Below are 12,808 nucleotides of genomic sequence, written 5' to 3'. Positions count from 1 at the left end.
AAATTCACGAAGAAAAAAAAAACATTCACGACCTCTGGCAAAGGGATTTATAGCTGGTTTGAAAAAATCCTAAGTTGAATGTCTTAATCACTTGGCTAGAGTTAATTTGACACTCGAATGAAAACTTACGTTTGCGTAGGATACACCTTTTCTCAACGATTATTTTCTCATTTTACGTAGAATAATAACTGCCACTCTTATATTCTCCTTGAAAATTTCTCTTATTAATAGTTTGTAAGTAATGATAACTAAAAATTTTTAATACTCATATTTAACTTTGTTTCATGTCCGTAAATAAATTTGTCAAGAATGTAAAAATTAACAATAAATCAAGGAATTATTTTCATTAATACTATAAGTTCGTTGATTATACTAAAACTTTACTTATAGTTTTTTTATGAAGGATGAATAATCTATGCTTATTTAAATAGTAATTAATTTACTATACTTACCACAACAAAATTACAAAGTACTTTTTTTCGCTAAATACTTTAATGTGGGTATCAAATACAATCCTTAAAAATATTTCCAACTTACTTATACAAAATGAACATAAATAAAATTAATTGTTAAAATTTCTGTTTATTAAAAAAAAAGTACATGATACTTCAACATGAGAAATCACAAGGAAAACCACGTGGAGAGTGTCTTAATCTTGCTGTCAATATGATCAAATTATTTAGAAGACCATATGGGGACAGTGTCTCTTATGGATACCTATATAAGAAATTATCTTCTCATAGGTTATGTTAAGATTTTTTTACGTATGTTAAGAGATAGAAAAACATTCTTATATAGTTTTTTACATGGTAAACCACGTAATACAATCATGTAATGTTTTTATGCAATTATACATATGAAATAAAAGTTTTGTAAGAACTCTATGATTTATATGAAAGTTTAGAAATTTTATTTTAATCGTTATTAAAGCTTGTAAAAAGCCAAAAACTATAAGAAACTCAAAGAGTATATCGATCTTTTTACGCTTATGCAAAGATTTAAAGTTTAATACTATCAGCTAGTCCATTGCTTTTAAGTCTGGTACAAAAAATCTCATACAATGTACAAAAAATTGTTTAGAATACCATGTAAGATATCTGATAGTATATATTGCATGATATACTGCCTAGAATTTTTTTTCGTACTACTTAAAACAATAACGTTTTGCAGTTAAACCTTTTTTTTTCTTTAATTTTGATTTCTTTTACATTAAAAAATAATGTTGTTTTATTCTATTGGACGAACTGTACGTATGTATTATAATAAACAATATAAGTTATTTAAAATAAAGAAATTAAAAAAAAAATTAACCGTAAATAAACATGACAAACACTTTAAATAAACTATCCTCTTTGGTTATAAAAGCCAGGAGCAAATTAAAATATCTAACCGCAGTATTTTTTGAGTGTTACACGTAATATGCTTCGTAATGTTATATGATCATCTATATTACCGGCAGTTCAAGAATCCGTATAATATGCTCTGTAATATTTAAGGCATTGATTATACGAATTATTATAATAATTATTGTCTTTCAGGTATTTGTGTTACTCAGTATCAACTTCGGGAAGCAAAACGCACCAGTTTGATTGTGCATAAATATAAAAATTTAGCAACATGTCGCTATGGTGCTAAGCACATCTCATTAGTTAAATCACAACCATATCAAAGTCCACTTTTACAACGACAATCTTTTTTTATAGCCGAAAGTAACTGTAAAATTACTATAGATCGCAACATATATCAACAAGTAAAATGTCATGATTCACAAAAACTTCAACCTTTTTCTCAAGGAAAAATATCTGGTATCAAGGCAGAGGTTTGTAGATTAAAGTTATTTAAAAATTTATTACAATGTTTTATAATGCGTCCTGATTTTTTTTTCATGATTCTCATTCACGTAACTAAAGGACAGGGTTTTGGAAAAAATATGTCCACTGACAAGCACCCAGTATTTATTGCTATTAAATACACAAGTACTTTATATTAAATAATTGTAAAGCTTGCTCCATATATGCGTATTTATAATTACACCTCCTCTAAACTTGAATTTAGATAACTGTAACAGAGGCTCGAAACACTGACAAAACATATTATAGGAAATTCTGCAAAAACTTTTTTCACAGCCATTTTGTTAAGTGGATATGTGTGCAGTAATACCTTTCTAGTAAATATTACTGTGCTTCTATTGTCTTGTCAATTTTAATTTTTTGACTTTCGTCTTGATTCAATACGAGAAATTTTTCACAGATGCGTATGACACAGTAAATTTAAAGTAAAAATCTCTTTACTGACAAATGTTTGAGATCCATATCAGATCCATATGATTTCATTCCGTAAGATGATGTGAATATCCACTCGATATTACCAACTTGTATGCGTTCCATTTTAATGACTTTTTATCGGTAAAGTAATCATTTGCAGAAGCAAAATAATCTTTCAACTCGCTTCATACATGTGCGTTTATAATTACACCTTCTGTAAACTGACATTTAGAAAGCTGCAACAAAAGGTTTGAAACACTGACAATTTACATTATAGTGAAGTCCTACGACGATTTTTTTCATAGCCGTCTTGTTGAGTGGATACGAATGTAGTAATACCTCTGCAATGGATATAATACCACGTTCATTGTCTTTTTGATTTTCTATAGAATTAATTAAATCTGATAGATGTTACGAGGTATTATGCGATAAAAAACGCGTTTGTCTTGATTCAACACGAGCCTAAATGCTCGTACGCCCCATACAAAATGCTGTAGGCAAAACTTGTCAAACATGCTCAAACCTAAAAGAAGCTCTCGTTAAGTCACGGGAAAAATGTCTGCAAACGGCTGTAGAGAAAAGTAAGAGACGACAGCAGATGTGTGTAATTGTTTCTCTCCTACAATAATTTTAATCTTTTTTAAAATATAAAGAAGTTTAGTAAGTAACCATGGTGAAGTGAGCAATTGCTCCTTAGGTGCAATATTTTACTACCATACCATAACTGTGAAATTTTCAAGACTATGACTAAAGTGTACCTATCTGACCGTGTACACTTTTACATTTATCATACATTGGCCAAAATTTTGGCAACAAAGAGGGGGGAAATATAGATGTAGCTAGGGAAAAAGAAGAAAACGTTAAAAGAAAATTAGTCCTTATTTGACACTCTCAGCCGAAGCATATTTTTCTTGCTAATACGTTTCTATAATTTTACGTGTAACATCTTGTTTGAAATTTTTCACATCGTCAAATAAGTTTCCAGTTTTTTTTACAGTTTAATTTTTGCGTCTGCTTTAATTTGTTTCAATTTGGAAACAGTGTATCTCATCGGTGTTAAAAGTTTTTTTTCAGCTACACCGTTTTTTTTCTTACTTATTTTCTACGCGAATTCATACAAAAACAGGAAAAAATGGAAGCATCCACGATCGCAGCTTTGTTAAAGGTAGTGCGTTCTTGTACGCAATACGTGACAATCGTGTCAGAAGATGCGCGTAAAGTATACAGTGACAAGTGGTTTAGCGACGTGCTACCTGCGTACTCTGTTAACGGATTAATTGGTGTATTGCAGCAGCTTTTTACGGTTTTCCTGGCGGGGGTGCACGTGGTTGCGTCGTACCTTCTTTATCTAGTGCGTAGTTCTGTAGCAATACAAGCGGTAATAGAATGTCTACCATCTAAAGCTAGAATAGAAACATAGAATAGTTTTTTAGTTGTCAAAATATGTTTTGAAGATTCTGAGAATCTTCTAAACGATGAAGGTGTGCGTAAGAGGATGCTGGAGGAGGACCCCTTGGACGATAGTTTGCCTGGACCGTTGAGGGTGGGGTATTCTTACAAGAAGAAAAAAATATCTCCAAGTAAATTAAAATCCCTACGTACATGTCATTTCTATCATTCATTTCTTTCAAATTATATTAATTTAAAACTATTTTATAGAAAACCAGTCTAAATGCTCGCTGAAAGAGGCGTCCGAACCGACACCCGGTTCGTCGGGGTTGACTATAAAGCACTACACCAACACAGGTAACGATTGAATTTTATATTTATACTTCTTTAAAGTCTTGTACTTCATTCTAATCACAACTATTTTTTATTTTACAGATACAGGCGATAGAATTAAGAGTGCCCCTATTGAAGGATCCCAGGAGCATCCCCCGTGTCATCGTGAGCATCAATAGGGAAGAGGCGTTGCAAACGTTGCCGTGCAGACCGAGGGTGAACTGGACATATCAAGAGGTACAAAATATATAATTCTAGGGAGGGATGAAAAAAAATTAATCAAATAATTGAAAACAATGTATCGTGCGATAAAATTAAAAATTTTCAAGCCTACGGATCCAGCAAATAATTTGTAGTGGCTTAAAAACGATTTTGCGAGCTGATTACAGTCATTAAAAAAAATTACACTACGAGTCACTATCTCGTAGGTATCGACTTGTACTCTGACGCGTTGACTGAAGGATCGGGATGTATATATTTCAAATTAATACATCAAATTAATTTTCAAGATATCTGGGCTCTCTGCAAAGAAATTGAATGAAGCAAACGAATTATTGATATTGCATTAACTTTAGTAGTTGAGGTTAAATATGTCAATCTTTCTTAATGGTGGGGTGCGCTGGAAGACGTTATAAATAGTTTAAGTAAAAAAGGTGTCTTAGTAACAAATTATAGGGATAACCTATATTTAGCTAGGGTTATTTTGTGTGGTAAAGTTTTGACACCGAAAAATTGCTCGCGCGAATATGCCCGAGATAAATACAGAAAATGAATGAAAATCAGAGGCTGTAGAACTAATGCAAGTGTGTGACATTAAAATAAATAATGAACAAGGTTATAGATACGTAGAGTTTTCTAAATTTCAACGATATTTCACAGGACATAATACACGTATTCGGGTATTTGATAACGACACATTTGTCGATGAATCTTCTTTAATTTATTATGGTGGTCACGATGAGGCAGATAGTTGTTCTTTATCGATAAATATTGTGTATTACGACAATATCAGCCACTATAATCTAATGAAAAATATATTAGTTGTAAAGTTAAGTTATTTTTGCATTACGTGTAACAAGTCATACAGGTATGTAAGAAGTCATGATTGTGTACCTGTATGTTTTGCCTGCAATGAAAACCCCAATTGTAGTAACATAAAAAACTTAGAAAAAATACTACGTAGAGATTGTGGGCGAAAATTTTATGGTAAAAATTGTTTTGATAATTATAAAGCTAAAAGTTCCCTCTTGAAAACTAAGTCTCCTAAACACGCGGTAAAAACCATTTGTGAGATGATAAAAATATGTAATACCTGTGATAGATTTATAAATTTGTCGGAAAGTAAGTACGACTGCGGAAAAAAATATTCAAAAAGTGTATAAGTGTTCATAAGCTTAGCACACTATGAAGTATGCAACCAATTACGTAAAATTATAACTTAAATACTTTAAAAAATTGTTTTATTTTTTACGGTTTTGAAACGCGACAAGACACAGAATTGCATGATACGGTCGAAACGCGTGTACACATATCGATCCTTTCTGTGGTACAAGTACGATGATATACATGTATAGACGAGGTAGAAGAAAATGTCCACGCGATTTGTCCCCTCTGCGGCGTTAAACAGTTTATTTTTGAGGGTAAAAAGTGTCTTAAAAATTTTGCTGATTTTACAGTAACATTTGAAAGTAAAACTTCCACTTCATTTATTTGTATAGCACATATCTCTAAGGCTTTTGATGGTCAATTTATATTCAAATACATTGTAGATAATAAAAAAGGTTCCCCTGAGATTATTCTCAACGGGCGTAATATCAGTCGTATGTCATTAGAAAAAACTCAGTTTATAAATAGTTTAAATTATTTACCTATGAAATTGGCTGATTTACCCAAAATGTTTAGTCTTGCAGGAAATATAAAAAAGGGTATTTTTCACATTTATTTGTTACAAACAATAAAAATTATAAGATCCTTACCCTGATTCATGCTACTACGTGCTAGATTCCATGAACACCCGCGATTGCACAGAGTTCTTAGAATGATACAATAAAGTAACGTCAAACGTAAATGTGCAGTTTGACTTTGAAAAAGAATTTGTTAAACGTTGTGTGCAAAACGTTAAAATATTACGCGAAGCTCTCACGAGCTTCCGAAAATTTTTTATGCAAGTCATAAATGTACACCCCTTTGTTGAAAGCGTCACAAAAGCAAGTGCGTAAATCCGTTTTATACAGAAAAAACTTCTTTTATTAAATACCATAGGTATTATTCCTGCAACAAGGTACACACACGCGGGGCAATTTTGTCAAAAATATATCCATTAGCTTTTGTGGGAAGAAAAAGTAAGGAACGTAGATCATTCATGCATTCATGCAGGTAGATCGCGAGAATATCGTAAAATAGAAGGTCCTATTGTTGATGGTTACTTAAAACCTTAAGCAGAAAAAAAAAATTGAAAAGGAACCGTATTTCAGTTTCATGGATTTAATGTTCATGATTGTATCTGGTGTTTCCCTAACGATCGATATCAAGAATGAAATAATAACGAAACTTTCACTGAACAATATGAAAATACGCTGAAAACAAGTTTAAAAATAAAATAACACGGCTATGAATCAATTGAGAAGTAGGAGCATGATTTTGATGTGTTTATAAAAAATAATAACGAGTATTTATACAGTTAAAGATAGCGAAAAAAAATATATATTTGGATTTTTACCCACTATACCCTTATGTTTGTAAGACAGGGTTATTTCTGCTTAACCATCCGAAAATTTATACAGGAAATGACTGTATAAAATTATCAGGAAAAAACTTTAAAAATTTTAAAGAAAATGTCGAGGGGTTAGTAACATGAACAATTTCACCACCACAAAACTAACCACCCACTGGTTCGTTATTAGGACAATCGACGGATGAATTAGAAATGTATGGTAAAGGATCTTTTATAGAGAGCTTTGTTTCGGAAGGTCCTAAATTTTATGCGTATCGTGTGCGAACAGCTACCGGAGGATTTCACGATGTGTACAAAGTCAAGGATATTAAATTAAATTCGTCAAAAATCAATTTCAATTCTATTTTAACTATGATCTATCGATGGAATGAAAATAATGAAGAATCAGATAACATAATGGAAATTCAAAATACGATGATTAGAAAGTCAAACGTACATGAAGTGGTCACGCGTAACGAAGAAAAGATATGTGCGACAGTTGTAAAAGAGCGACGGTTAATCTCGGAAACCTTATCATATCCTTTCGGTTATAAGAATAATAAATAAATAAATTATTTTTGTTACAGATACAGTACGCACGATCAAAATTTTAAAGAAAATGTCAAAAAAGTCTGTGCTGACGGAAATTGTGATTGACATCTGTACTATTGTCGTCTGCCAATATGCAAGTACTATCCACCCTATAAATTTTCTTTAGGAGGTTTAACATGGCACTCCCTTTTTCATACGTTAATTAAACTTAAAGCAAATGGAAAAGTCAGAGTCTGTCGTGAAATGTATTAGAAGCTGTTTAAGTATGATATGCTTGGAAGGTCATTTGAACATGTAAGAGTATTGAGTTATTTTAATGATCAAGTGTCGTATGGAAACTTAAAAAACCTGCCAAAAATTGGGACTTCAAAGATCAGTTAAAGACTGTACCGTATAATAATTTATAGGACGTGCATGTTTTTTCTAGTATTTTAACATCGGATTTCTCTCATATAATTAGTACAAACTAAATTGTAAAAATTCAGTTTAATAAAGTTGAACGTTGGAATAAAGAGCAGCGTGATAACGGTGTATCTTATAAATGTTGCAACGGTCATTTAATAAAAAAAGTATATTACAACCGATGGATTAACGTAATTAAAGATAGACGTGGACTAAGATTATTAGAAAATTAATTTTCAAAAATTTTGGTTTAATTTATATTAAAATTACTTGAGTAAATTAATTTGTTACTTTGATTTGTCTGTTATAGATCTCTTGCGTACTCTTCACACATACTGCTCTTCATCAAAATGTTAGTGTTTTAAAAAAGTTTATAGATTTCCTGAATGTGTACGCTTTCTAACTTTTCGCCAGGCATTGCAAGGTTTATCATGGCACTTATTATTCCACACACTGATGGAATAAAAAAATAAATCGGAAGTACACGCCTATAGACAATTACAAAAAAAAATGTACAGTATGCAAATAGGTTCAAATTTGTCATTCCACATAAAACTTGTTGAAAAATTTATAACTTTAAGTATAACAAACTATCATAGTTCTGAGGAAAATCACGATAATATTCAGGAATTTGAAAATATAGCGATTGCTAAAACATTATTTATTATAAATACAAATACGATAATTTCTTTGCACGGCGTTTTAGTTAGTAGCTTTTCACCCCTCATCGAGTGTGGTTCCTAACTATTAGTTCAATATTTTAATCTAACTTGTTATATTGCTCGATAAATTCATAGTTATATTGCTTGACAAATTCATAGTTATTATTGTTATTTATTGTGAAGGTAAGTAAAATTAAAAGAAAAAGCATACCTAACTGTGCAGAATATTTTATTCGTTGGAATTCAATAAAGTTAATAATCTCAAGAGACGCAGAACTGAGGAATCATATAAATTTAATAAAAAAGGAAGAAAAGGTATGTGGACATTTATATTTTACAAAGCTTAACACTCTCTCTCTTTCTTTATCTATATTTTCTGCTTCTTCTTTCGCCAATATACAAACAAACAAATAGTTGGACTATCTGCTGTCCCGCAGCCTATGAAGGAGCGTGAGACTGTAGTCCACAGTTTTTGGTTTTAAACCAGAGGCAAAATTAAGTAATATTAATTATCATTTAACAGAAGAAATATTTTTAAATTCTTATCGTTATTCTAAATCTAATTTAAAAAAAAAAAGGAAAAAAGGAAAAAAAAAAATTTCGCAAGGACCAAAAAACTGATCTTCTGTACACTAGCTTGGTATCCTATCTACTTTCTAACAAGCGTCTCTATTGTAGATACAACTTTTTCTTCCTGTTCTGGTGTCATTTGCAACTTATCTTTAATTTTTATATTCCTTTACTGTACATTAATTATTCAGGTTCGATTGTAAATTAAATTGATAGATTTTCCAGTTTTTTCCGAAATGCATGACATTTTTTTATGTTACCTGATTGTTCGACATGCCAATATTATGAATTAATTATGTATAAAAATTTGATAGTAAAACCAAATTCAACTTCTTACTATTTTAATTTTGATACTATAAGTCTTTAAACAATAGAGTGCCGTAGTTGAATTGGTGTATAAAAATTTTTTTATAAATAATTTATTTATAACATGTATACAAATCTATAATATTACCACTGAGTAATGTTTAAAAAATTTAAGTTGTTATAGATGCTCTATCATGGTGCATAAGACACTTCTTTTAACAAAAAAGTTTTGTTATGACACAAGAATACATCACGTCACGTATTATTATTGAATAATGAAATGATTATTATCAAAATATCTTTAAAGTAAACGTTGAAAGTAATATCCACATGTATGTATTATAATTGTAAGTTAAATTACAACCATTTTTATTAGTCTTATTTCAAATACCATTTTCGATTTATTAACTATCTCTTTCAATTTTAATAACTATAAAAATTTTGATTAGGCTATGTTTAATTAGCCGTAGAAGTACACTGGTTTTCTTACGTATAAATTAAAATTATCGAAACTTTGAAATTGAAACTTATTTATTTATTGATAGTGATGGAAAATGCCACAACTGTTGAGAATTGCTTACGAAGTAAAATAAAATGTAGTGAAAGGAGGCATTCCTTATCACCTAGAAGCTTATGATACATTTTAATTTTAATTCCTATTTAGATCTTTTTAGATACACATTTTAATTCCAATTTAGATTCGCTTTATTGTTTTGGTATTTCTTAAAATAATTAAAAAAAATACAGAGAATTTGCCAAGTTAAAATTCAAAGAGTCATCGCGAAGCATATAACGTGCACTGCCAAGTACGCCCAAAAAGCTGGATAAGATATGCGCAAGATATGTCAGCAAATATGTATAATCGGTAGTGGGCAGAAAGATAGCACGGATTACGGCGATGAATTATCTGCAAGTCAGCCATAAAAGACGCTGATGCGTGAGGAAACATGCTCCTCCTTCAGAGAACCTGGGAAAGGAGATCCACTGCCTTTCTAGATCTGAAACTCTTCCGCGCACCAGTGATAACCGCGACGAGCACGAGCCAAGAGAGAAAGAGTGACCACCTGGTAAAGATAGTAATTAGTTGTACTTACAGAAAGAGAATAATAAGTTATTCTTATTCATTTAAACCAACTTCTGTATAGGTTATTGTGAGTCCTAATATTACTTGAAGTTTATTTGAGAATTCAAATAAAAGTAATTTTTTTATTTAGTTTACAATTTAATTAATTGAAAATTTTCATTATTTTGTTCATTGCTGAGCTTACGAGTGAATAAAAAACTGAGTCTTATCAAATAAAAGTTATTTTTAACGGATAGGAATTTTATCTCTGCCCAAAGAGATATACATAAATTTACTTGGAGTAAGAAAGACTTACCGAAGGAAGAATCAGTAAAGTAACCATAAAAAATAATCGCTGCATATATTGCAGAGATTTTTAGATTATTAAGGACTTCATTGAAATTTACATAAAAGCTACTATAGGATGTTTTTCTTCATAGAATTGGCAATCCGAGCAACTTCGTTATTCTACATTAGGCACCGAACCCACCCCCCAACATATAATTTCTGATATTGATTGTGTGTTGGCTCCTAATTTTAGAGTTTTCCTGGCACATACAAAATTCTTAACCGTTCTTTAACTTATACTGCCAACTAGTCGGAGTTACACTCAAAGAAAGGAAGGTCGTAGTAGTGAAGAGGTATTTACAATTTTTAAACTTATTCTTAAGATAAACATTTTTCGTCAGATTTTCTCTTTAGTTATTCTTGCTTCTTTTACGTTGTATTTCAATGATTTAGTTATTCCTAATCAAATACCATAACATAAATTATCTGATATACTTTAATTTCTATTAAAACAACTATTGCTCTTATTTTAAAACTATGTTCATGAAGTAAAAAGCTTTTACGGGTGCTATTTAACATATCCATGGGAAAATAATTGTAAATATTATTCTTAGACTATATGCCTGGCTTATAAGCCCCTTTATACATTGCCTTATATTTGATTCATCAGGTTCCAGTTTTTTCAGTGAATTTTTAACGAATTGTTTTATTTAAGAAGCTAGTGTGCATCTCATGTTATGTGAGTATAACACGTTTAACTAAACAACTATTAAAATGAAACAATTATTTTAGAACATACAATAATTGGTGTGCATTTTTTATTAGAATAATAGATTCGTCATTTAAAGATTTTAAATATTTATAAAATAACAATTAACAGTGTCTTCAATAACAATACTTTTGTTACTTTTTCTAAATGTTAGAATGTAACAAAAATTTTCTCCTAAAACAACTAGTTTGTTTCCAAAACATACTTCCATATAACATGTATCTCTTTAATTCCTGTCAACTATTTCTATGGCTTTTTTAGAATCATTAAAGCTCCATTCTAACTGTTCAAATTATCGTCTTGTAATTTTTGTTATCGTTTTTCATCTCTAAAAACACACTGTGTATATTGTTTCAGTCTAACAGAAGTCCCAAAGTTCTGTAACTTTTCATACCTCCTGGCAATAGTGCTAATACTAATTCAATGCAAGCCATTGACAAACTTTTTCACATTGAAAAATAAAATAATAATTAAATGTTGTGTATAAATGAGTTTTTCTCTTATCTCCAGAACTATCAATAAAAAAGTTTTATCGTTTTTGTGTAAACTGTATGAAATAATTTTTTGAATCATGATTTAAATTTATATATAGAGAGTCAAACATTTCTTCAATAAAAAATATTTTTCCATCCATAAGATTTTCTGTATCTTTAATTTGTTCCAGTATAGGTAGATTAAAATATTCAATAAACCAAATATATAATAAACCATGCAAGGACTGTGTTCTATCTGAGGACCATGAAGCATAAGTTTAATGAATAATTTTGTAATTTGCACATTACCTGAAGATATTTTTGAAGAAATAAGTGTATTAATTTGCTGAGATGTTTCTTTTTTAAACAGAATGTAAAGTTATTGAAAAGAGTGCGTTTGGGAGACCATATTTTGTTTCTGATTATATCTTAAATGATTAAAAAGGATGTATTGAATATAACGCTACAAAGATGTATGAAAAATTGTAAGGTCTAGTTTTCCCCATATAATAATAGACGAAAACTCTCGTAATCTGATCTGTAAGACAGTATGTATTAATAATATTAGAACAAGTAAGTTTACTGGTTTATTGCATAAATATTTTTATGGCCATTTTTTCATAAAAAAAAAAATATTTTACCATCTAGTAGTTTTATCTACATAATTCAATATGTAGTATTTTTTGCCATTGGATTTTTCTTTGTAATCTTTGTCAAAGTTCCAATATGCTCTTTGATGAGATTACAGTTGTTATGAAATCTAATCTTTGATCCATAGCTATATTTGCATATAAATATACTTTTATGTATACATATATGCATATACGCATATTACATCATTATTTGTAAGAAGCATTTTTCACAAACCTTGTTGCAACCCCACACCTCCCCCCACTAGCCCCCCTCCAGGCACTCTCCCACAAACCCCCTATGCTCGCCCACAAAATATTCTCTCTCATTTTGACTTACCTTACTTTTCGTACAGATCCCCGACCATAGCAAAATTATCTCCCTTTAATAAAAT

General features: G+C 30.4%; 1 protein-coding gene across 1 annotated transcript in view; it reads left to right on the top strand.

The window, feature by feature from the left end:
- Positions 1 to 12,808, top strand: part of Apoltp (Apolipoprotein lipid transfer particle) — a 2,496,658-nt gene that overhangs the window by 111,739 nt on the left and 2,372,111 nt on the right. The window contains exon 3 of the mRNA XM_089596186.1: positions 1,539 to 1,819. Coding sequence (XP_089452312.1) covers positions 1,539 to 1,819 — 281 coding nt within the window. The remainder of the gene's footprint in view (positions 1 to 1,538; positions 1,820 to 12,808) is intronic.

The sequence above is a fragment of the Copidosoma floridanum genome, unplaced genomic scaffold, assembly GCF_036245765.1.
Source record: "Copidosoma floridanum isolate Cflo_tuat_1 unplaced genomic scaffold, Cflo_Japanese_pri ptg000004l, whole genome shotgun sequence".
NCBI classification, from domain to species: domain Eukaryota; kingdom Metazoa; phylum Arthropoda; class Insecta; order Hymenoptera; family Encyrtidae; genus Copidosoma; species Copidosoma floridanum.
Note: the sequence above shows the minus strand (reverse complement) of the source record. Positions and strands in the feature narration are given on the sequence as shown.